The sequence below is a fragment of the Dama dama genome, chromosome 29 (genome assembly GCF_033118175.1).
Source record: "Dama dama isolate Ldn47 chromosome 29, ASM3311817v1, whole genome shotgun sequence".
Taxonomy (NCBI): domain Eukaryota; kingdom Metazoa; phylum Chordata; class Mammalia; order Artiodactyla; family Cervidae; genus Dama; species Dama dama.
In genome coordinates, this window is record NC_083709.1 from 70,241,999 (window position 1) to 70,267,667 (window position 25,669).

At 50.8% G+C, this 25,669-nt stretch overlaps 1 protein-coding gene across 3 annotated transcripts in view; it reads left to right on the forward strand.

Moving 5' to 3' along the window:
• COL15A1 (collagen type XV alpha 1 chain) overlaps window positions 1-25,669 on the forward strand; it is a 101,285-nt gene that overhangs the window by 40,663 nt on the left and 34,953 nt on the right. For all 3 annotated transcript variants that reach the window (XM_061132938.1, XM_061132937.1, XM_061132939.1), the window contains 11 exons: window positions 1,538-1,685; window positions 5,236-5,345; window positions 8,228-8,380; window positions 9,286-9,438; window positions 11,384-11,524; window positions 12,021-12,161; window positions 15,745-15,804; window positions 16,973-17,065; window positions 18,452-18,577; window positions 19,151-19,213; window positions 25,591-25,626. In XM_061132938.1, the coding sequence (XP_060988921.1) occupies window positions 1,538-1,685; window positions 5,236-5,345; window positions 8,228-8,380; window positions 9,286-9,438; window positions 11,384-11,524; window positions 12,021-12,161; window positions 15,745-15,804; window positions 16,973-17,065; window positions 18,452-18,577; window positions 19,151-19,213; window positions 25,591-25,626 (1,224 nt within the window). The remainder of the gene's footprint in view (window positions 1-1,537; window positions 1,686-5,235; window positions 5,346-8,227; window positions 8,381-9,285; window positions 9,439-11,383; window positions 11,525-12,020; window positions 12,162-15,744; window positions 15,805-16,972; window positions 17,066-18,451; window positions 18,578-19,150; window positions 19,214-25,590; window positions 25,627-25,669) is intronic.

Consider the following 25,669-nt stretch of genomic DNA (forward strand, 5'->3'; position numbering starts at 1 on the left):
AGCCAGTGCCATCCCTCTTGCTGTCTCCCCCGGCTCCCTCCCCCTGCCCATTCTCCGACCCTCTCCAAGCGCTTGTCCCTTCTTCCCTCAGCGCCTTCCTCTGTTCCTGCTTTCTGAAACAGTTTATTCTTCCAGGCTCCACTTCTCGAAGTCTTCCATCCTTGCTCTCACCTTGGAAACTTTATAGTGCAGTAAACTGCATCTTTTTTTTTTACTACAGAAATATTCCATATTCATTATTGAAAAAACAAGTGCAGATGAGCAAAAACATAATTATTACCTTTAATATCAATACCCAGAGAAATCACATCTAGTGATGTGGATGATGGTTACCATTTATGGGCTCATGCTCTGGACCTGGCCCTTTACCAAGCACCTCTGTGCACTGTATGCCTTTTCAGTAGTTATTATTGGCCCCATTTTATAGGGGAGGAAGCTGAGGCTCAGTGAGGTTATATGACTTACTCAACATAACATAGCTAATAAGAGGGAAGTTGGGATTTGACCTGAGTTTGATTATGAGAACTGAACCATTAAATCCTAAGTTGCGGGGCCCATAAGAATCTCCCTTGTTCTGATGGACTAGAGACTCATCATTTATATACTAGGTTCTGACCTTAAGGAAATAACCTTCTGTTATTAGTCACGATAGGTAAGTGATGGTTGTGGTAAGAAATTTACCCTGAAACCTTAATGTCTTAGTTATGTCCTGTTCATACCACAGATCCAACACTGGTCAGCGAATCCTTCTGTTCACCCCAGTCCCTTGAGCTCAGAAAATGATGAGACTGTTTGACCACTGATGAGCCCTGGGTCACAGGAACTGCTATTTGATTCTGGGTCTGGGGATGACCTTTGCTACCCTTTATCAGGATTTCTACCTAGGTCTCTGAACCAACTGTTGGTGGTTTTGTTTGTTGTTTTCTAGTTGGCAAAGGTGGTTAAGATACAGGTTGGCTTTGGAAAAGCTGCACAGAAACTGAAGTTTCCTAGAAAGGAAACCATACGTGTCTTTTATTTTCATAGGCCTGCATGATCAGTATACATCTGGGGTTGGATTTATCCAGCTTTCACTGAACACAGCCCTCTTCCCCATTGCTCCCTCTCTTCTTTCCTTCTTCCCACTCTCCTTCCCTCCCTTCCTCCCTCTTTCCTTTTTTTCTTCCTTCCTTCTGTCCTCCCTTCCTCCCTCCCTCCCTCCTTCTGTCTCCTCCCTCTAACACATCTTCACTGAGCACCTTCTCCGTGCTGACCTGGGATGCAGGGGTCACAGGCATGCAATCTCTTCTCCAAGAGCTTCATCTGAGAGTCGCAGAGTCTCGCTGTAAACTGAACAAAATTTAATTACCTCCACATGCACCTGTTTCAGGGGCTGGGGGAGATCCGTGATGACCCAGGTACACAATAGGCAGGATAAGGCTTCCTGGGTTTGCTCAGCTTTTGTGGAGATACTGTTTTCTCCAGTGATATTCATCGCCATCTTTTCTGCTCTCATGCCAAGTAAATCCTTCTGGGTCTCATTTTTCCCCCCCTGCAGTCTAAAGAAGCAAAAGTTGAACCCATACACACACCTCCAACTCCATCCCCTGCCTCTGAGGATGCAGAGCTTTCCGGTGAGCCTGTACCTGAAGGGACCACGGAAGCCAGCGACTTGACTGCTGCCCCGCACAGCAGCTCTGAGCAAGGCAAGTCCCCGGAGCGCCTTCACACTCAGTGGGATATGTTGAGTGACGACTGGGTGATGTGTTTATGTACAGATGATGTATGTGTGGAGCATCTCACTTGACTTTCCCCTCAACCTTGAGTAAGGGGCGGCAGTCATCCTCATCTTACAAATAAGATGGAGAAGTCAAGTCATGGAGAAGTGATATCACCCCGCTGAGACTGTACAGCTCATAAATGGCAGAGCTGGCATTTAATCTTGATGCCAAGAACTTTTAACCCCCAGACTCCACCCCTCTAAGAGGGCCTGGGGTGTGAAAAGCTTGTGATCATTGTAACTGTTTACTCAATACCTACTGTGTGCCAAGTGTTATATACTTCCTCTCCAATCCCCACAACACATCTCCTAGTTGGTAGTATTAGCCAGGATTTTACAGATGGAAAAACCGATGCTTGGAAAGGTGAGCAACGTGTCCACAGTCACACAGCTAGTGAGTGGTAGAACTGAGCCAGCACTCAGGCCTGACTCCAGAATCCTCACTCTTCCCAGCCTTAGCCACAAACTCACCGACTCTCAGAGGATCAGGCCATGTAAACTCCTGTTGGCACTTGTCAGAAACTAACTGATGGCCAGAGAATGGCAGACACCCAGGAGGTTATCAGCAGGCCCTGGCCTCCCGGTTCCCCACCCAAGGCTCTCAGCATGGATCAGCCATACAGAGGAGCCCCGGCAGAAGGCCACGGTCTGACAGATCCCCCAGGCAGCAGCTGGACATGTGCCCACAGCCTGAGATCAACCTGTGTTTTCTGCCCTTAATCAGAGGGGTAGCTATTCAAATTGAAGTAAGTTATAGCTAACACCAGAGCACCGAGATTTAGGTATAAGACACCCCACATTCACACGTGCAGCCCTGGAACTGGTGACACAGAAGAGTTAATTACCCAGGGACATGGTTGTGGTGAGCTCTGTAGGAAAAGCAGCTTTCAAAACTATATGTGTGCTATGACCCTAAATATGAATATATGTTGCTGCTGCTAAGTCACTTCAGTCATGTCCGACTCTGTGTGACCCCATAGAAGGCAGCCCACCAGGGTCCCCGTCCCTGGGATTCTCCAGGCAAGAACACTGGAGTGGGTTGCCATTTCCTTCACCAATGCCTGAAAGTGAAAAGTGAAAGTGAAGTTGCTCAGTCGTGCCCGACTCTTAGCGACCCCATGGACTGCAGCCCACCAGGATCCTCCGTCCATGGGATTTTCCAGGCAAGAGTACTGGAGTGGGGTGCCATTGCCTTCTCCGTTGAATATATGTTACTTATATCTATTTATATATTGCCACGTAGAGCTGTGTGTGTGTGTTTGTATGTGTGTGTGTGTGTTAGAATGATATAGAACGAAATGTTGTGAGTAGTTATCTCTGGGTGGCATGATTATAGGTGGTTTTCATTTTCTTTTTTCTTCCGTATTTTATAAGTCTAAAAGGATGACTTAGATGGTGAAGAATCTGCCTGCAATGCAGGAGACCCAGGTTCGACCCCTGAGTCAGGAAGATCCCCTGGAGAAGGAAATGGCTAACAACTCCAGTATTCTTGCCTGGAGAATCCCCTGGACAGAAGAGCTGGTGGGCTGTAGTCCATGGGGTTGAAAGAGCCAGACAAGCCTGAGCTACTAACACTTTTACTGTCATCAGTAAATGAATGTTATTTTAGCAAGTAAACTTGGGAAGTCTGTTCATGAGAGAAGGTATACAGGACTGAATAAAAAAATTGTGTAATAATTTAATAAAGTCACAATACCAGCAAGGAGTCAGGGCGTAGCTGTGGAAAGACTGCGGGCTGAGAGAAGACCCTTGGACGGAAGCCCTGCTCAGCCACCTATTTGCTGTCTGGGAAGGCTGCTCAACGTTTCCAAGCTTTGGATTCCTCCTCAGTCCTCCGGGAGCATGCACAAGCCCTGCCTCCCGGGTGGATGAGAGGGTCGAGTGTTGCCGCTGCGGGTGTGGAGGTGGTTTGTGAGCTGCGCCTGCTGCTCTCCGGGGCGTGATTAGGATCACAGAGAGCGGAGCAAGGAGCGGGCAGAGACTGCGGGGTCGGGGGCGAGGCCTCTGCTGGAAGTGCGTCCGTAGGAGCTGGGGCCCGCTCTGAGCGCAGCTCGCCTGTTCCCAGCGTCTGCCAGATTCCTCCTGTGGCGGGCAGACGCCCGGCGGAGACAGCAGAGCTGGCTAGAGATCTCTAGAGGAAGGAGCTGGACCCCGAGCCCCAACCCTGGAAAGCCTCCCAAGACTTGTATTCCAAGGGTCGCTGACACCATCCCGGCACAGGACCTGGGGGCCACCCTCAGCCTCACCCTTCAAGGGGCGGGGAAGCAGAGGCCTGGGGTCCCCCGGCTGCTTGCGCGGCGCCCCCTGGTGGCCAGAGTGGGCAGAATGCGGGAGTGAGTGGCGAGGGGCTGGTGACTCGGGGGCATTCAGTTTTTTAAACTGCACGTGGGCACAGCGTCCCTTGAATATTCAGCACCTCCCTTCGACCCCGTCCTTACCGCGGGGTGTGGCTGAGCACAGCGTGTGTGTAAATGGCTGGCTCAGGGCCCCTCCCAGCCTCTTGTGTGGGATTTGTTTCTTCCTCTGCAAAATGGGACTAATACTCACAGGGTGCTAATATGCAGGTCCCACGCCATGGGGTGGCAGTGGGAGACCGAAGACGTGGGACTCCTACCTCGGCTCTGCCCACCGACTGTGCGGTGGTGAGAGGCCCTTGCCAGCCGGAGGATTCCTGGAGGGAGTGCATGGCCGAGATAGCCTGGGACCGAGCCCATAACAGGAAGGCAGTCGTGTTCGTTTAACGTCTTTTTCTTTGCTTTAGGACTCCATTTGTTTCTTAAATTGCAAAAGAAATATGTGCTTGCGGTAACAGTTCAATCAATGCAGAGTCGTACGAACCAAAAAAGTGGTAGTTTCCTCTCCCGTCCTCTGGAGGAAACCAATATTAAGTACTGTGGTTTAGCCTAGTATGTGTGGTTTATCTGCACACACACGTATATGTATGTATCTATATATTTTATATGTTATGTATAATAATATTAATTATATATTGGTGATAATATATCTAAAGATAATGAAGCATGTATTCTCATACAAATACTTTTTTCCTTTTACAAATACAGAATCACACTGACAAGGAGCATTTACCCATTGCTAACTGTGTGTCAGGCACTGTCCTCAGTGCTGTGCTTGTGTTAGTTTAATTAATCTTTGTAACACATAATCTTCAAAATGACCCTATGAGATAGGAATTACAATCCCTTCTTTATAGGCAAGCAGCCTGAGCCACACGTTGAATGACTTGCCACAGGTCACCTTCCTAGTAGATGGCAGAGCTGGGTTCTGACCCTACAGCTGATGCTGGAGCCTGTGATTGAAACCACCTTGCAACAGTGCCTTTCAGAGTCTTTCTGCAACACTTTTTCCCTCTTAATCCTGTGTTACGAACATCTTTTCAAGTCATAGATGAAAAGAAACCTCATTCTTTTTCACTTGCAAAGTGCAGTTATTCATTGAAAACTGCCTGTTTCCTGTAGGGTCTGGTGAGATCCTGAATGGCACAGTGGAGACAGTTGAGACTGTGGAAGGTTCCCCGGCTACAGACACTGGCTCAGGGGATGGGGCCTTCCTGCATGTCACTGAAGAGGTGAGTGAATGGTAAATTTCATGTAAGTCAGTAGTACATTTGCTTGCTTCTTTCAGACTTGATGGTGACTTGTCTTGGGCACTGCAGAAGGCTGCAAGAGTTTTAGATGAGCACCATGGAGACTGCCTCCCTCTTTCTGGTACAGAGGAGGTGGGAGTCCCAGGGCCCAAGATGCTCCCCAAGGATGTGCCAGGACAGGGGAGGAGACACAGCTCAGGCTGGTCCTCAGACCTCCCCAGAGGTGAACACTGGGTTCTCAACACAGAACCTGACTCCCTCCTATTGTGAAGATGCACAGCCTCTTCTGCCCTTTGAGCCCCTTCAGGATAGAATCAGATTTGTTGCAGGTGTGTCCGCTGTATTGTTTGGAAATTGGCTTTTACACGTGCAAAGCCAGTTGTTTAAAATACTGGACATGGGAGGGTGCCAGATTAAAACATGTTTCTCACCTCTGTTAGTTGCTCAGTCGTGTCCGTCTCTGAGACCCCATGGACTGTAGCCTGCCAGGCTCCTCTGTTCTTGGAATTCTCCAGGCAAGAATACTGGAGTGGGTTGCCATTTCCTTCTCCAACTCAGAACCTTCTCACCTCTGGCCTTTGCTAAGAACTGTGTGTCAGCTCATTCCTTCCCCTCTCCTGGGATGAAAATTCAAGATGCTTCTCTCCCAGTCACTGTCTGGTAAACAGCCTATTTTCACAGGTATTTCCAAAATCCAGTCCAGCGAAATATCAAAAATCTAATAAAAATACAGATACAACCAGGAGCCAGGCAGGGAAGGAAGCACGGGAACTTCCTGTCTATTTTCTTACTTCTTTCTCCTCTCTCTCATCACCACCCACCCCCCAGCAACTGTTTTCAGCATCTGCAGAGCCTGGCCCATCTGGAAAAAAACGGCAGTTTTATGTGGCTGGTCAAGACTATGATCTGGGCCTTTTGTGGGGAAGTTGCCTTATTGTTGGAATATTCTCTCATGGGGGCTTTTGTGATTCCCCAGAGGTCCTCCTGCAAGGGATCTAGGACCCCAGTCCATTTTTGACCTTTTAACTTCCTCCTGGGCTTCCACCCTCCGGTCACCCTGAACCTCTAGGGGCCCTGTGGGTTGAGTTCATCTCAGGATGGCTTTAATGGCTCTTTTTGGAGCGGTTGTTATCATTCTATCTCCAGGAAAGCAACAGCAGGACAGTTCTCTCTCTGTCTCTCTCTCTTCACTCTGCATCTAGATGGCTCCCTGCTTTTGCCTTTGGTATTTCCCTGAAGGAACCAAACACCAGTCCCTCTGTCTCCCAAAGTCCAAAGACTGTGTATTCTGCGAAACAAGTGGTGGAGGGTGGGGGGAGCCACAGCACACAGAAAGTTGTCTCCAGAGGAAGGTTTTTTTAATAATTTTTTTAAATGTATTTATTTATTTTTGGCTGTGCTGGGTATTTGTTGCTTTCACTAGTCATGATGAGCCAGTGTTTCCTCATTGCAGTGCGTGGGCTTCTCGTTGTGGCAGCTTCCCTTTTTGTCGAGCACAGTCTCTAGGGCAAATGGGCTTCAGGAGTTGAATTCCCAGGCTCTAGAGCGCAGGCTGAGCCGTCATGGTGCACAGGCGTAGCTGCCCAGCAGCACGTGGAATCTTCTTGGACCAGGGATCAAACCTGCGTCCTCCGTTGGCAGGCTGATTCCCATCCACTACCACTAGGAAATTGCCGAAAGGAATTCTTACTCTCTAATTGCTTAGCCCCTAAATGAATTCTTTCCCTTTTCTTACATAGCCCGGCCAATAGGATAGGATAGAGCTGATTCCGTTTCCTTTCATTGTCTCTATGCATGTCCCACATAAGTAGTCTGGCTCTTTTTTTTTTAGAGGTTAACAGAGGTTATCTGAAGCCTGTTGAATTATACTTGCCCTTTGGAACTTTAGCTGACACTGAGTCAGAATAAAATCTCATTTTAACAACTTATTGACCAGAGATGTATTAATGCGTCTTTTGCTACTCAAACATTATTGACTGGAGTGCTTCAATATTCACTTATATAACAAATCGCCAACCAAAGGCTTTAGTTTCTGCAAAAATCCCCTGGTCAATAATATGTTAAAATCCTATAACATCATCTTTTCTGTTTTTTGGGGGGACAATAATTCTATAAGGATTCAATGTTATATGGGAAAAGAGTTCTGTAGCCCAGTGAGTTTGGGAAATGGTCCTTTCTGTATTCTGGTTATAGGCTCTAAGTCCTTCAGGAAAGAAATCTAACTGATCAGCTTAGTGTTTTTAGTATCAAAAGAACTATTTTCTGCAATGAAACAGCAAAACCCCACCCCAGATTTTTTTTCAAAACCAAACCTTTGTGAAACCGAGATAAAGCACAGTTGGTCTGGTGACACCAGCAGCCAAAGCCGCTCTTTCTCATCATATCCTGCACCTGCTGTGTAACCTTCAGAGAATCTGCCTGTGAATTTTCTAAGGAAACGGAGTCACAGGGGAAGGGAGTGGTGTCCAGTATTGAGAAGGCTGAGGAGGACAGGGTTTCTGCCTACATATCTCTGGAGCACTGTCGTGGGGGAGGACACTCACCCTTTTTCTGTGCTCCGGATGGGCTCACAGGAGTGGTCACGGGGAGGCAGACGGGGCTAGACTGAAGTGTCCAGTCCTCGGGCAGATGTCTCAGGAGGCAGCGATCTCCCAGCCACTGGTGTGGCAAACAGATGCTTGGAATCAGACGGAAGGCACAGAGGCCTTGCAGTCTCTCCCGCCACAGGGATTCTGGGGCTTTTGTGGAGCTGGGGCAACGTCATAGATAAGAAAGTACTTTGAGGAAAGAAGCTACAGAGATGCAAATTGCCAGCCACAGCCATCTTGATCAGGGCCGGTCCCTAGTGATGTCTTTGTTCCCAGGGTCCATACACAGAAGATTTGGCAGCCACAGCAGCAGCAGGGGAGGCCAAGGTGCCCGTCAGCACTGCTGGGGAAGCAGAGGCCAGCGGTGTGCCCACCGGGGGACTGACCCTCTCCATGTCCACCGAGGACCCCGGGGAGGGCGTCACTCTCGTAAGCAGCTCAGCGTGCATGCTCTACTTCACTTGTTTCTGGAGTTCGGTGGCATCTCGAGTGGGAGCAGTCACTGGTCTCCCTCACCTGCTTGCAAAGTACAGGGTGGCAGCCTTGTGGGGCCAAGTCCAAGTAGACTCGGATCTGGAGGCCCGGGCCTCCGTTGACTGATTCAGCAGCTGTTTGTGGAGTAGTGTGCTATCCTGGGCCCCAGGTGAAAAGGACAGACCCAGCCCCGGGGGACCGCGAGGGATGAGGTGAGATAGGAGGAGCACAGGGGAGCCCCCAAAAGGGGGCCCAGAACCCAGAGCTGGGGGTCCAGGAGGCCTTTCTGGGTTAGGGGTGCTGAAGGGGAGATCAGGGAGATGCTTAGAAGTAGCCTCATGATGGGAGTGAGACAGGTCTTCCAGGAGGCAGGCCAGTAGGAGCAGAAGCCGGAGGCATCAAGATGAACACGAAAGTCCTACAGAAGTGCAGAGTGCCTGCGGGCCAGGCGCGCGCAGTGGGGAGGGGAACGGCTGGACAGGCCTCCGAGACCACAGATGCTGGGAACGCTCAGCGGAAGTGGGGAGTCCCTGAAGGGTATTTCGGAGGAAGTGACGTAGTCACAGCAGGATCTTAGATCCCTTGACTCCTGAGCAGGGAAAGAAGGAAATAAGCAAGCCGGGAGGTGGGCAGGTGGGTTTGGGGGCTACGTCTGGGTCTGCACCAGGGGTGTTGCCTTGCTGCAGGAGAGGTCAGTGATGCCAACTCCTGCTGAGAATCCCAGTGAGTAAAGGCCTGGAGAACAGCCGTCAGATCTGTCACAGGGACGGTTGGTGGCCTCAGGGAGGGCAGTTTCCCTTCCCTCCAGCCATAGCGCAGCAGGTCAGTGACGGTGGCCCTGCTGATGTCTTGCTACTCAGGGTCCAGAAAACGAAGAAGGCTCAGCAGCAGCAGCAGCCGGGGAGGCCGAGGAGCCCGTCAGCATTGCCAGGGGAGCAGAAGCCGGCAGCGTGCCCACCGGGGGACTCACCCTCCCTGTGCCCACCCAGGACCCTGGAGAAGCGGTCACTCTGGTAAAGAGTGTAACGTGCTGGAAGGCTGCGGGTCACAGCTGGGAGCAGATCCCAGCCTTCTGAGTGGGCTGGTCTCCATTCTGTCCAGCAAATCCAGAAGAACCTGAATGGGGAGGGGGCACCTCTCTGACAAACACTCCCTCAGAGGTGGGGTCTGCCGGTGCCCGTGGGTGTGCTGGGCCCCGGAGGCCCGGGGACAGCGCAGGGCTGATGCAGGGCTCGGGCGGGGAGTGGAGGCGTGCTGGGTGTGAGTGGGGGCGGTGATGGCAGCCACAGCCATGCCCACTTCTGGGCGAAGCACAGGTGGTGAGGGCGCAGTGGAGGGTCCAGGTTCAAGCAGGCCCTGGCAGGGTCCACCCTCCTCTCAGGCATCATGGAGAGGCCGCTCCCGTCTCCTGAAGGCAGGATGCAAGGATCCGAGGACACGGCCAGTCTGTCCAGTGACACTCTCATAATGCCTATCCTGCACGTCCTTCAGACGCCACAGATTCAAACCTAGGCTCCTTATTTCCACTCCTAGGTTCCCGTCTCAGACGACGGAGTCCTTATCCACCAGCTGCCAAATCCAGAATTCTCTTCCGTACTTCCCACGTTCTGTCACACTGCGTCAAGTCTTGATTTTTCTGCCTCACCATATCACACTTGTGTCTCTCTCTACCTTTCTCCAGTGCCAGGCCCCTGGATCGAGCCACCGCATCCCCAGCCCAGACGATGGCTAAGGCCTCTCCTGGCCACCTCCACCCTCTCTCCCAGCTCCTCCTGGTGGGGGCAGCTGTCTATGGGAGACTTCCCGCCACCCTCCTTGCAGCCCCTGCTCCCCGACCTGGGCGCCGCAGCCGGCAGGGTTCAGCCTCACCAGCCCCGGGGCCGCGTCTAGGGCCACTGTCCCACTCTCGGTGCTCCAGCCTCACTGGCCTTCTTTCAGTTTCTGGAACGTGCCTCACTCCTGCTTGCCTTAGAATCCTCCCACCCCCTCTCCTGTCTGCCTGGACCTTTTCCTCCTCCGCCTTCCCTCCTTTAATTCCTGCTTATCCTTAGAGTTCAGCTCAAACATCACTTTATTAGGAAGGTGCTTCCCACGCTGTGACGTCTGCCTGTCAGACACGTTCACAGCACCCCCGAATGTCTCTTTGGGAAGCCTCATCACAATCGTAATTAAGAGTAGACTTGGTAAATTGCTCATTTCTGGCTCTCAGCTGGGCTGTGGGCTCTGCGAGGCTGGGGAGCACACACATCTTGCTCATAGATCTGTCTGCATCCCTACGGATGCTGGGGACTCAGCAGATGCTTGCTGAGTGTGTGAAAGCGGGGGGTCATTAGGCCGTCACACACCAACACTGGTCTTTGAGATCCTTCCACACATTTGTTCTTGACCTTTCACCTCTGGTACTGATGTCCAGACAAGGACACTTTCCAGTGGGGAGGGTATGCGCGTGCCAGGTGATGGGGCTCCCCAGGCCACTTGGTGGTTACATGGATTATTTTAATTAACTAATCGTCACTGCCACCTGCTCTTTCTTTTTCTTCCTCTTCTTCTTCACCTTGCTTCCCTCCCCGCTTACGTTCCCTTCTTCTTTAAAGGCAAATCCCTTGTCACAGGGTGAGAAAACTGGGGATCAGGTTCCCGTCTTTACTGAAAAGAAACTAAACTAGCAGGGCTGTCTGGAGATAGAAGGGCTTCCTGTGCAGGCGGGGAGTTCCCGTCACTGAAGATGTGCTTCCAGCAGAGATGTCTTGGAGGGGACTCTGGGGCAGGGAGGAGATGACCTGAGGGGTGCATTCTAAGCCTGGAGTTCTGGGGGGGTCTGTGGGCTAAGGCTGGTCCTAGATGAGCTATGGCCATGCTTTTGTCTGATGACCTCAGTCGTTTCCTCCCTGTGGTCACACACCCAGCAACCCAAGATATGGATGAGGTGGACAATCCCTTGCACCAATTTCCTTTCAGAGTCCAATCAGTGAAGAAGGCTCTACAACAACAGCATCTGTGTCACTCGGCACTTTTGAGGAAGAAGAGGCCAGCGGGGTCCCCACCGATGACCTGGCTTTCGTCACACCCACAGCGGCCCCCGAGCGAGGGGTCACTTCTGTAGGTGTCTCCTAGCATCCTCTCCAGCTCACAGTGGGGAGGGAGGTCAGGGTCATGAGACAGGAGCAGTTGCTGGCCTTCCCAGAGCCAAATGCACAGGCGACTTCGTTAGGGCACGGATTTAGGTGGGGACCAACAGAGGGAGGCAGGATGTAACTGAGGAGCATGGCAGAGGGGGTCGGGGGAGCAGGCTTGGTCCTGACCCTCCTACGCCCAGCTTTGTCCGAGGAGAACTTTAGACCGCGTTGCTGGGGTTGGGGGGAGGCAGTGAGCACTGCTAGGGAGGAAGGCTTAGAGGAGATGCATGTTTCAGAAGAGGGTCATGAGCCTGTGCTTCAGTGAGTGTGTCCGGGGTAATGACAGTTGTAAGTAGGCAAGTGCTTTGAAACTGGGCTAGCACCCCTCAAAGGACCATCGACAAAACGCCCCAGCAGCAGTGGGCACACGGCCTTGTGGGTGAGGCGACACGAGTCCTTACGTTGCTTTGGCTTCTCAGGGTCCTGGTGACGAAGACGTCACAGCAGCCATGACAGAGGAGCCCCTTACTGCGGCTGCGGCAGACGCGCTGGGCAGCGCCCCCCCTGAGGGGCCCCCGCTCCCCTCACCCTCGGTAGCCGCTGAAGGAGGGGCCCCTCCGGTAAGTGAGAATTTCACTTCACGTAGAGGTGTGAAGATTTGACTTGGCCAGTCTGACAGAGGATGGACAGAAAGGCTAGAGTCGTGGGAAGGGCCTGGGTTTTCATCTTGGTTTGCAACATGCAGAACTGGGGCTTTTGAGCGAACACACTGCAGTTTGTAGAGATAAAGCAAGAGGAAAGAACCTCGGGCGGCTGGCTTTGTGTCCCAAGTTGCCCACATCTTTAATTGAAGTGAGTCTAACAGGCAGACCTGCCGAAAGGTACAAAGGCCCATTTAAAATGTCATGAGATTCCCATTCTGAAGGTGAGAAAGCTTATAAGATGTGGCAGAGACTGCAAAGTAAACAGAAGCATCAAAGGTGTGTGTGTGTTGGGTGGGGAGAGGGTTGCATTACCTTCAGCGCCTTGTAACACGAGTTCCTATAATTCTGGGTCGAAACTATATGACTTCAGGCAAATCCTTTTCTTTGGGCCTCAGTTTCCTCATCCGTGAAAGAGGGAGGCTGTGATGTCAGGTCAGAAATGCAGGTCAGCGAATGTTTGGAAAGTTCTGTGCGCAGGTGTGAGGTTGTCACTACTTAAGGGCTGTGACTTTGTCTTTTGGAAGTGGGAAACCCAGAGCCAGTCCTCAGCATGGGCTTGTGTGAACTGGGGAATTAAATTGCCCTTTAAGTGTCAATATTTTTAAAGGAAAGTATTCCATTGGTGACCAGCGTGGGCTTGCCAGCTCCGCGAGTAGCACTTGGTCACACATGCTTTCAGAGCCTTGAGTCAACCTCCAGGCACAGGTCCCTCAGCCGCAGTGCTCCAGGGCTGACCCGGGACTGGAGGGCCTATGGGCTGGTGCATCCGAGAGCCAGCTGCAAGTCCCAAGCGCCCACTGTGCGGCATCTGGTGCTTATCAAGCTCTGCGGTGTCGCTTTATTTTTCGTTCATTCACTTGTTGATGTTCTCATGACTCAATGCACAGCAACTCAGGGCCTCAGTCTATACACTGGGAAACTGAGATGAATATGACCTCGTTCCTATCCCCAAGGAACTCACAGTGAAGGGGCAAGAAATAAGCCTTTTGCATGGACATTGATTAAGCACTCTGGGTTCCAAGTTGATCTGATTCTCCTTGCACTCTCTGGTGCAAGGAGCGTCATCTCTGTTTCCCAGGCAAGGGGAGCGACACTTAGGTAGAGGGACCTGCCTGCTCTGGCATGCCCCTAAGACCAGGGCCAGGATTTGAGCCCGGGCACGCTGGCCTGCAAAGCTCATGCCCTGGAGCATCCCCGAGAGTGCGGTGTAGTGAGGAGGCCTGAGGCTGGAAGCCGGGAGGCTGAGGTTCTGACTTGTGGTGAGTCATGGTGTTGCTTTCTGTAAAAGGAGAAGGTGAGCAAGAGCTCTGGTTTTTAAACGTTTCTGCATCTTGGAGACACCTGGGGTGCTTAGGTTGCTGCAGGCGTCTGAGTCCACTGCCACGCCAGTGGAGGAGCTCCTGATGCCAGGGTTCACGCTCCCAAGAGACTCGACTAGACAATGAACGTGGAACCCACTGGGCTGGCTGTGATGCCCATGGCCCCCAGCTCCTGTGCTGTGACTCCCTAAGTGAAGTCCCCCTGCTCCTCTGCTCCTCACCCCAAGGAGCACACGAAACCCCAAGACTGCATCTCCCCACGGAGATGCCACATCAGGGGCAGCTGTGCTGGCTGGCCATGCGCCCTCACACAGAGCCAGCTCTCCTTCTTCTTTTTGTAAAACTTCTTAATTATGGCAACTCTAAAAAGTCCCGAAAGGACTTACGATAGTATAATAAACCTCCTCATATACATCAGTCAGCAGCATTATGTATCTTCCTTTTATCTGTTCCACCTCCCACAGCTATCTTTTTGGAGTGGAGGGAAGGGGAAGGCTGGAGTGTTTTAAAGCAAATCCCAAGCATCATATCATTTAACTCAAAAACATATTAATATGTATTGTTAAAAGGTTGACCTGGGACGTTTTTCCCCTTTGCCACGGTATCATCCATCAGTGGGTGATAATGGATGTCATTATCCATCTGAGCCGACAATGGTTCCTTCACATCATCTAATACCCTGGCCATTTAAAAATGCCTTTTTATGGTTAGTTTGGTTCTGAATCCAAACAGGGCCTACACTGTTTGGTTGATGTGTCTCTTAAGTCTGTTTTAGTCTATGATTGTCTCCCACCTACTTGGTTCTTTTTGCCATTGATTTGTTGGGAACCCTGGTTCAGTTGTCCTTAGAGCCTTTATATTTTGTGCTTTGAGAAGCTGGTGTTTGGTGAGGACCTGGTGAGACCACGATGCTGGAGGCAGTGTAGTGGCTGACTGCTTCTGAGAAGTTCTGTGTCAACACATATAAGCACCATAAATTGCGTTTTGTTGACCCAGGCACTTCTGTTCTAGGAATCAATGCTAAAAGAAGTAGTCTTATATTAAAAAAGCTTTCTGTACATGGATGTTAATCTCGGTATTGCCCCTAATGGAAAAAGAAAACTGGATACAGTTTAGCCAACAATAGGGGAGTTAACTGAATTCAAGGATGTTCAAATAATGGGACATTATGCAGCTATTAAAATTAAACTTACTAGGAGTATTTAAGAACAGAGGAAAATACTTACTGTATAATGCTAAGTGAAAAAAGCCAGTTATGAAATTCAGTATACTGTGTGGTCTTAACTATTTAAAAATAGACACATGCAAAAGCCTGGGAAGGAAATGCCCTTTCTAAATGTCAGCAAGTATGGCCTTCAAGTAGCAGAACAGTGGTGGTTGATAAATTCTTAATATATGGTGGTATTTCCACCAAGGGTGCTTCTGACTTTTCCAATGAAATTTTTTAAAATTTCTGAGAAGAGAGGTTGGGGCTTCTCTGGTGGCTCAGTGGTAAAGAATCTGCCTGCCAACACAGGGGACACGCTATCCGTCCCGGGGTCGGGAAGATCCCCTAAAAGAGGAAACGGCCACCCACTCCAGTATCCTTGCCTGGGAAATCCCCTGGACAGAAGAGCCTTGCGTGTGGTCCTAAAACAGATATGACTTAGTATCTAAGCAACAACAAAAAAGAGGAGAGATGGGGAGGGGGGAGAAAGGAGAAAGGGAGAAACGAGTGTGCGGCATTCCACCCTGCACATAACCTGCGGAGATACATCACCCTGAGTGCCCGTGTCTGGAATCTGTGACGAGCTGAAATAGGTACCCTGATGCCTCAGCAAATGGTTTAAAAGCACAACAAAGACAGTGACAGGAGCACCCACTCTGAAGTATCTTTTGGATGATTTTGAATCTTAGACTCACCCAAGGTAGTGGGTGAGAGGGACACCCAGGCCTGGCCCTGCCACACCCCTCTGTCTGTTCGTGTGTATAATGGGGATGTAGACCTTCTCCCTGGGCGTGGTGAGAATCAGATGAGCTAATACCTGGAAAATTTTACCTGGCGTGTGGTACATGCTCAACAAATTAGGTTTATAAAGCTCCTGCATAAGCCTCCTCTGAAGATGAGCATCGTTTCTGCAGAGAGACGGGGACAGGAAGAGGGAGTGCCCAGTGCTCCACTGACATCTTGTTCTCTTTAGGGTGAAGCTGAGGAGGGGTTTCCTGGCCCCACTGGACCTGCCGGGCCTACTGAACCCACGGTGAGGTTCCTACCCATGCTTGTCGCGTGCGCAAAGTGCCAGGGCCAGGGATGCACGAAACAGCCCCAGAGGATTCTCCTCCCAAGTGCCCTCCAGGCAGAGCTCAGCGCTCACTCCTGGACCAGGACTCTCTCCTGGAGCCCAGGAGTTTTATATTTATAAAGCGCCTTTCTATCCTGTGCCTGGAAAGGCCCCTGGGTCCCTCGCATCCCAAGCGGGACTTGTCACCATGCTCCTAGGCCTGCTGTCCCTGCAGGGTTCCCCCGTTCTGGGAGTGGTACCCCATCTTCCTGATCACCAAGAGAGAAGCCAGGAAATGTCCTCAAGTGCCTTCCCCGCCTCGCTGATCCAGTCAGTCCCCAAGGCCCTCAGTCTGGTTGTACAGTGCCTCCTCACCCCTCGGACAGTGACAGCAGCCTCCTCACTGTCTCCCCACTTCCACGTCATCACCTCTCTTCTCCCACCCCCACACACACCACCGCAACCCGCCCAGACTCAGCTCTAACCCCTGTCCCAGATCCTCCTTACTTGATGATTGAAGGAGGCTTTGCCTGGTTCCCAGCCTCAGGAGTTAAGTACCAGAAAGGTGTTTTGGAAGTTTCCTTTTGTTCTTTGGAGGAATTTGATGACATTCAACAAGTAGACATTGAGTGCCTTCTTGGTGCCAGATCTCATGATGGACCCTGGGCACCCAGAGGTGTCTCAGGACTGGGCCAATTCTGGAGTCCCAGCCCAGTGGGGCCGACAGACACACACAGCTGAGCTTCAAAGCCAGGTGGCCCTACGGCCAAATCCAGACCTCCACAGAGGCTGGTGGGACACAGAGCAGGAGAGGTGAATTCTGTCTGAAAATGGGGTTGGGCAGGGCTTCCTGGAGGAGGTGACCATGGAACTGGACCTTGAAGGATGAGTCGGGATTGGAAACGCAGGAAAAGAGAGGATGAGAGGCTGTGAAAGTGTCCTGTGTGTGAGCACCGGCCGTGTGTTGGCTGCACAGCCGGGAGGGAGAGGAGGAGGAAGGCAGCGTAGAGGGGACCGGGCGTGAGAGCCAGAAGGGAAGTCCGCAGCAGCCTTCACAGGGGCCCAGAATGCTGGAAAACCTTCAGGGACATGCCTGTCCTTGGAGCGTGATGGTGAAACCAAGCTGGGGAACCTTTTCTCTCTGCAGGTGGGAGCGGAGGCTGAGGGCTCCGGCCTGGGCTGGGGCCTGTATGTCGGCTCTGGCTCTGGTGACCTGGTGCACAGTGAGGAGCTGCTAAGAGTGAGTGTGAAGGGTTCAAAGGCCTGGTGGCGGGTGGCGAGAGGAGGGCAGCCTTCGTGAGGATCCGGGAGAGGGGACACAGGGACTGATGACAGATGAAACCAGCTTGGCCTCTGCAGATGACTGCTGAGGCTGGCGGTGGGCTCCTGGGACTCGCTATACTTCCCATCTACGTTTACGTATGCTCAGCATTTCCATCTTTGGTCAGTTTTAAGTGAGCCTGGCCTTAGTTTATCGTCAGGAGCCCCACTTTACACTTGCAGCCTCCTTCCCCTGGCAGCCTTCTCCAGCAGCTCTTCCACAGCAGGTATGCTCATGACCTTCACCTCTACCACCAGCTCTGCCCCCCACCCCCTTACCCATTACAGAGACCTGCTGGCCTCTTCTCTACATAGCATTTCACACTTTGACTTCCAGACTCTTCTCAAAACCCTCCCTACCCCGGGGCAGCCCCCTCTCTATCTCTCCAGACCACTCTTTCCGCCTCCTTGGCAACTCGCCCCCCAGCCTCTTGCCCAAGGCCGGGCCCCCACTGGTCCCTCTAGGTTTCCCCCTGGGAGCACCGCTCCTCTCAGCTGGATCTCACGCATCTGTCCTCAGAGCCCCAGCCTCGTTCCACCCCTTCCTCTGAGCCCGTCAAGAATCCCCATCTAGAGGGCTCTGCTCAGCTGCCTTCCTGCCCACTCATCATCCCAGGGCTGGGAGCGCTCAGGACCTGCTGGATGAGTGGGGCAGGACCCACTTAGAACGTCCAAGCTGGCGGCGTCAGCAAACCCAGCCCCAGGCTAAAAAGACTAGTACATTGCAGGGGTATTTTAATAAGGCTTAACAATAGGCCTTAACTCAGACAGTAAAGAATCTGCCTGCAATGCAGGAGACCTGGGTTCGGTTCCTGGGTCAGGAAGATCCCTGGGAGAAGGGAATAGCTACTAACTCCATTATTCTTGCCTGGGAAATCCCATAAATAGAGGAGCCTGGCAGGCTATATAGTCCATGGGGTCACAAAGAATTGGATACAACTGAGTGACTAACCCTTTCACTTTCTAACAATAGGCAGTTTTGGACTAACCGCTCAGGTAATCAGAAAACTAAAGTAAAGCACCTCTGAGAATTCTGACAAATTGCATCTTTGTTGTATAATACATCTGGGGAGAAAACATTAGATAAGGGCTTAAAAAGACTTGGGTCCAAATCTCAGCTCTTCTCCTTATTAGCTATGTGTGTGAGCTCTTAAGCAAGTCACATCATTTCACTGAGCCTCACTCTTCCCATCTTCTAAGGAGCAATGCCAGTTTCTACCTTAGGGTTGTTGTCAACAATGGAGTGAATGGAACATATTCATTTGTCCCCTCCTGTGCTGTTTTTTAACCAGGTGTCCTTTTTTAGGGTCCTCCAGGTCCCCCAGGCCCACCTGGCTTACCTGGGATCCCAGGAAAACCAGGAACTGATGTTTTCATGGGACCCCCTGGATCTCCTGGAGAAGATGGACCCACTGGTGAACCTGGTCCCCCGGTGAGCTACTGAAGTCATCGCCCCCTCTCTGGACCCAGGGGGCTTCCTTTAGCCAGAGAGGGGGTACAGGCTGCAGACCCCAGTGCTAAGGCTTATGGCTAGGACTGAGCAGCTAGCTGGCATTTGTAAACAAAATCCTCCTCAGCCAAGACATTACTAAGACTCCAGATAAGAAGCAACAGCCAAGGAAAATATCATCCTACATGTTGTTTCACTGCTTCATCTTAGTCTGTGTAGGAAATACAGGCTCATGTAAAATCTTGGAATCATAGTCCATCAGTGCTTGGCCTGGGGTGGGAGGCTCCAGAGACCATCTAGTCCAGCCCTGCCCCCGACTCCCCCCCAGAAGAGAAAACACAGCCCAGAGAGTGAAGGACACTCGTCTACTGGTGCACGGCCAGCAGTGGCCAGGCTGTGGGCGGGACAGTTGTTCCGCTACAGACTGACACGGGGCTTTAGACCCACCAGCTTCACCCGCTGGGCCTTCTCAGCTCTGGCCTCCTTTTCCAAAGAGGGTCTGTAATTGATACTTATCAAAGATATTGCAGGCTGATTGTCCTTGATGTTCTTCAGGGCCCTGAGGGAAAGCCTGGACTTGATGGAGCCTCTGGCCTTCCTGGAATGAAAGGGGAGAAGGTACGGGGAGAGGGGGAGGGGCGTTGTCACAGCGGGAACCCCCAGGCCCATCCTGCCTGTCTGTCCTCTGAGGCTGACCTGGCCTCTGATCCCGTCCTGTTCCTCCCTGCTGGGTGTCTCTCCCCGGGGCTCTCTATGCCCAAACCTGCACTCAGCATCTTCTCCCGTCTACTCCTGCACATTCCCAGCTTCCAGGAATGGCCCCGTCATCCTCCCAGTCACCTGGACTCAGAAATAGAGTCTTCTCTACTCCTCCCTCCTCTCCCTTTCCTGCCGCCATCCGTCCATGGCCAATCTTAAGTCCACATCTCTCACCTCTCTCTCTGCCCTGACCTGACCTTCATTCTTCCTTGCCTCCAGGGTGGCATCATGCCCCTTCTCCCCACTCACAGTCCAGCCTCCACCCACCTGCCAGTCCATCTTCCGAGAGCAAGCTCTCATCACTCACTGTCTTCCCACTGAGAAAGCACCGCTGACTCCCTCATACCTGCAGGGTGGAACCTTCACCGTGTGCAGATCTTCAAGTCCCTTCCTGACCTACCTCTTAGCTCCCTACCACCGCTCCCTCACACACCTGCCTCCGGGCCAGCCAGCCCTCCTGAAAGGCCCCAGGCCTGCACAACCTCCTGGCCTCTGCCTCCAGGCCAGCCAGCCCTCCTGAAAGGCCCCAGGCCTGCACAACCTCCTGGCCTCTGCCTCCAGGCCAGCCAGCCCTCCTGAAAGGCCCCAGGCCTGCACAACCTCCTGGCCTCTGCCTCCAGGCCAGCCAGCCCTCCTGAAAGGCCCCAGGCCTGCACAACCTCCTGGCCTCTGCCTCCAGGCCAGCCAGCCCTCCTGAAAGGCCCCAGGCCTGCACAACCTCCTGGCCTCTGCACAGGGCTTCCTCTCCTTTCTCTTTCCTCATCCTCCTCGGCCCAGTTCAGATCTATCCTCTGGGAGGTTCTCCTGGACTGTTTACGAGTAGAAAGCGCCCCTCCTTCCTCCACTTCCCTTTAGCTCAGTATTGCTCCTGCTGGGACCCCTCCAGCCAGGGACACTAGCTGTTAGTTCACCAGTCTGCTCCCCACCCCACTCTGACGGGCAGAGCAGAAGCACTGTCTGTGTCTCCTTAGAGTCTAGCACAGGCTTCTGTGAGCAGCTTGATGACTCCTCCATTTCCGAGTCTCACACGCCTTCATCCTCCTCCTCCTGCATAAACCCATGTGATCTTCTGTCTGCTAAGCCCCCTTGGTGCTGGGGGGTGGGGCTCCTGCCTGTCATGTTCCTGGCCTGGTTGATGAGATAAGCTGTGTTCTGCAGAGGCAGACAATCAAGATAAGGTGAGCGTCCTTCTAGAGATGTAGTCCTGAGCTTCACTGGGGTTCAGAGGAGGGAGGGTTCATCCACACAGCTAGGGGAGTGGAGACCCACTGTGTACCCCACCTGGACAACGCTGTGGGAAACGCTGACTCCCTAGACACCCCCATCGTCACTGAACTGAATTTCTGTTTTCAGTCAGCTCTCAAGTGTGTTTAATTGAAACAGTAACTCAATTTTCATGGGAAGCTCATTTCTCAGAAAAAGAAGAAACAATTGTCGCGTTTTGCAGAACTCATTTTACATGGACCAGCTCTTTCATAAGAAATTAAAATTTGCAGAAAACATTACAAGACTTACTCTCATCTTCCCTCCTCTTCTTACCAGCTCCCCTGCCCCTTCCCCTCACACTTCTACCCCCTCCACACGCCTCGCTGTTCTGGTCTCAGACTAAAAACTGCCCAAGCTCACGCCCACATCCGCCCACAAACACCCGTGCAGGCTCACCCTGCAGCCGCTCAGACACTCGGTCATGCACAACAGCGGCAGGCTTGCTCAGAATAATTGTGGCAGATAAATCACTTTTTTCTTCCTGGAACTTGCTATGAGATCTAATTTGTTGCCCTAATTTGTGTGTCTGTGATGGTTTCTGGTCAAGGAAAAGCAGACTCTAGAAACACCTGGAAATTTGCTTCAGGAGAGCTGAAGGGAGACCTTGTACATGACACTTTACGGCCCCCTGCCCCGCCTCGAAGTAAACCAAGGAGAATAGTCTGTCGGTGAAATAACAACAAAAACATGCTAAAGAAAGTGAATAATCTCAGGGATGTTACACCACATAAAATCCAGTGATGCGTGTGATCCTTGACTCTCCTCTGATCTCTGCTTCAGTTTGCATGCCTCCAATGCCAGAGGACTCATTTCCTGCCCAGGCGGTGCCTTCCACAGCTAGGTGGACACTTGTAGGGAGGTCTTTCTTCACTGTCACCAGGACATCAGCCTCTCCTCACCTGCAAGACACACGGACCAGTCTAGATAGTTGAAAACCCCGAAGAATAAGATTTGGTTTACTTGGCTGGAAATAATATTGTTATAGGTAATCATTTTCAAATGTGAGATTATCATCAAGATGTGGATGTCATTAAGAATTCATCAAATAGATTATTCTGTGTTGAGTTTGATCATAGGAATATTCCATAATTTATTTTCCCCAAATTAAGATGAGCAGCCACTCTGAGATCTTTAGCCCATAAAGGGATGGGCAGGGGATGGCTTGCTTTCTCATCCATAGAATGGTTCTGGAAAGGCTGCTGAAAAACTGGAAATGGCTCTCTGAAAAGTTTCTTTCTGCTTTTGCACTGTAGATTCTGCTGTCTTCAGCATGGACCTAGGACTAATGGTTGTCATTCTTTTCCTTCTTTCATAATCTGACTAATACATGTTATTCTTCAGTCTCAAAAGGCACTGGGATGCCCAGGCAAAAGAGAGTTAATGTTTTGAAATTTTCTTCAGTGCCCAGCATTGCTGAGGACTATTAAGCTCCCAGTAACTGGCTGTGAGGGATCTCACTGAGCTCCTGAAATGTTATTGCTGGGCACTGTAAAACCAGCTCTTGCATGAGATGTGTGAGGAATGCAAGTAAATGACAGTCGCCTTCCCTTTCTCCAACCAGTCCCAAACTGGCTTCGATCAATTCTCTAAATCTTGTGTAGTAAGGAACAGTGTACCCCTTCCCAAGAACCTGAGTGGTGGTGAGCTGAGTTGCTCTTAAGTAGAATCTAGTAATGGGTTTAGAGCTTATAACAGCTTGTTTCAATTAAACGCTATGATATTGGCTGGATTTCCTATTTTATATCTTCTTTAATCATCAAATGTATTTGGTACAAAATCTGAATTGTACATGAGTTTGAGTAATCTCTGGGAGTTGGTGATGGACAGGGAGGCCTGGTGTGCTGCGATTCATGGGGTCGCAAAGAGTCGGACACGACTGAGCGACTGAACTGAACTAAACTGAACTGAATTGTAGGCCTCCATGAAACCATATAGAGCATAGCTGATTTTAATTGTGACAAATTGAAGTTATCAGTGTAACACAAAATCAGCAGACATTGACAAGGCAGTAAGTAAGAAACCACAACTGCAAAGGTCTTTGATGTCATATGATGAAGTCTAACATTGTTCTTAGCAAACTCAGCTACCATAATGAGCCAGAATTTTTTAAAGTATTTATTTATTTGGCTATGCCAGCAGTGTGGAATCTTCAGTTAGTTATGGCATGCAGGATCTTTTAGTTGTGGCATTCAAACCCTTAGTTGCAGCACATGGGATCTAGTTCCCTGACCAGGGATTGAACTTCGGCTGCCTGCCTTGGGAGCATGGAGTCTTAGCCACTGGACCACCAGGGAAGTCCCCAGAATTTCTCATAAATTCTAAACCATCATTTTGAAACATGCTGCACGCCCACACCTGGTTCTTTCACAGTATTTCTGCTGTAGAACAGGTCTCTCCATACCCCATCATCATATTCAGACTCGCAACCCTGCTGGTTGCAATTCCAAGACAGCTCATAGCCTCACCACACAGTTCTCTCACCGAGGAGTGAAGTATAGGTCTGCCTTCACCATCCTAGCTATGGGGTCTTTGCTGATCCTTTAAAATGGAGCTACCACTTTGACTCTGCCTATTCATGTACGTTACAATAACATAAGCTCTTGCATCCCCAAACTGATCTACTCATGTTCCAAAATGGTGGTCACCAAATGTGTGAGCCATTGAAATGAGTCCAGGTACTATCTCTTCATACCTACAAGCTGGATAAAATCATCTGTTTCTGAGACAGATAAATCAAGGTCTAACATATCTTCTGGAACTTCCTTTGAAAGTGCTACAAGATGTACTCTTGATTTGAAAAGTCAGAAAGAGAATTGAAAAAGTACAGGTTTTCACTTTATGAGCATCCTTTTCTTGAATGGAGTCAACAGTAATAATGTTTTCAGAGGACAGAGTCCAAAAATCAAGAGACTGGGCTAAGTTAACTTCTATTTCACAATATCTCTGACCGAGATTTGACTTATTACTGGGAAAATGCATAAGGATGGTACTTCCTTTAAGGACAGATTGCATTGGATAGCAGGCGATGGTGGCTGGTCACACCCAAGAAAAACAGACGCATGAACTGTACCCTGCAGCTTGGGCAGCAACACTGGAACCCAGGTCTTTCTGTTTCTGCTCTGGATGTAAGGCCACGCTTAGTTTTTCCCAGGTCAGGTCGGCAGACAGGGAAGCAGCAGGACCCCAGTTACCTCTGCTTCCTTCTGTAAGCCCTCCTCTCCTCCCGCCACCCCATAGAGAAGCCGGGTTCTCTCTGAAGTTCTCTCTTTAAGTATGTCTGTTCCGGTATTCAACCTTTGTATAGAGTATTACCTCTCAGCAGTTACATATCTTTGTCTCTAAGATCTCTAACTGATTTTTTTCTGTAACCACTGTTCTTATTTCATAGTAGTTTGTCCTTGTTTCTTGGCTGCGATCATATCCTCCGTTTTCTCCCCGAGAGTATGTAGTGTTTACTTAAGAGTCCTGTTGGTCCGTGTTAGCTCCGTTTCCTCAGGAGTCTTTGCGTGGTTGAGTCTTTCTCTTTCAGAGGGTTTGCTTTTGCTCAGATGTCTAGGGTTTCTTGCTTGTGTGTTGATGCTCTAGAAATTGGAATCCCTCTGTAATCTGTTTTCTGCCTCTGTTTATACACAGTACTGGCGAGTCGGGTGGTTGCTACCTCTGCAGGTTTTAGGACAGGAGGATTGGGATGTGCCTCAGCAGCTGAGCTTAGGTGTGTGGGGTATCCTTGGACCTCCCAGAGTCTGCTAGCCTCCTGGGGCTCTGCCATATCCCTTCGCTTCACCGAACAACTCTTACTGTTCTTGTAGTGAAAATGGAAGGTGAGGGCAGAGGGGCAGGGCTCCATGGCTATCTAGCTCCGGAATGTCAGCTCCTCTCTATCAGAGCCAGAGTCTGCTCTTGGCTTCCACTCCTCCCCTACCTGACATTTCTCTGCCTGTGGTTTGTCTCCGTGGCTGAAGCCTCTGGCTTCAGCTTCCCGTGTTTTCTCGTCGGCATTCCTCACGAGTTCAGGCTCAGTGTTGCTCCCCGTCTTATTTTTGAGCAGGAGTGTCTGGAGCCGTCCACGCGTCACTTCTGTGGGTTTGACATAGGAAGGGGAAGAGGGGCTTGGGAGAAGGCGCAGCCTTGGACTGTGGCTTCGTCGTGGTGTCGAGAGCCTTCTCTGTGGCCTTGCGGTTTCTGGCTTCTTCCCTCTAGGGCGCTTGGGCGGTCTCCTTGCAGGTTCTCCGGCTGGGGGCCCCCGGCTGCAGTCCTCTGGTGTGGGGCAGTGTGTCCTGGGCCGGCCCCTCCTGACCGGCAGCTCCCGTTGGTCCTCCCCTCTGCTTTGAGCTCAGAGCTGGCTCTTTACCTTGGGGTCTGCATCTAACCCCCTAGAAAACCTCTACCGTGGCCCCCACTGGTGGTGGCCACATAAGCTGTTTTAGAGACCCTCCCCCTCAATTCTGGGGCTATTCCAGCCAGCTTTCGGTCTTTAGATTTTTCCAGAAGAGAGTCAACCATTATATACATATCTCCAAAAGCCTAGGGAATACACATCAAATTCTTGAAGCCCCTTTTCTTGGCTTCAAGGAGGAAAGGCACCCCTTTCCTTCCATCCTGGGGAGGTGGGGAGAGGGCCCACTCAGTACACGGACAGCTCTCCAGGGAAATCCTTCCTTGACAATCTTTCCCTGGTTCATCTTCATCTTCTGCTTTTCGGTAGGTAATGAAAACTTCTGCTTGAGGTAGGTAATGAACTAATGGTTGAAAAATGGGTTTCACAAGCTTTCAGCATGACCTGCCTAGCAAACTCACAATTACTGTAATGGGCTCCGGTTTGAGACATCAGTCAAAACTGCACAGGAAGAGTCCCATTTTAATGTCCTGTTACTTAAGTGTCTGTAATCCTGCATTTTCTTCTAAACGTACCTAATGGAAGATATGTTATTATACTATGTATAATCGGCCATCGTTTTTTTTTTTTTCAGGGAGCTAGAGGACCTAATGGCTCAGTTGGTGAAAAGGTAAAAAATGAAAAAGAAAAAATTTCTCCTCCTTCTTCCTGTC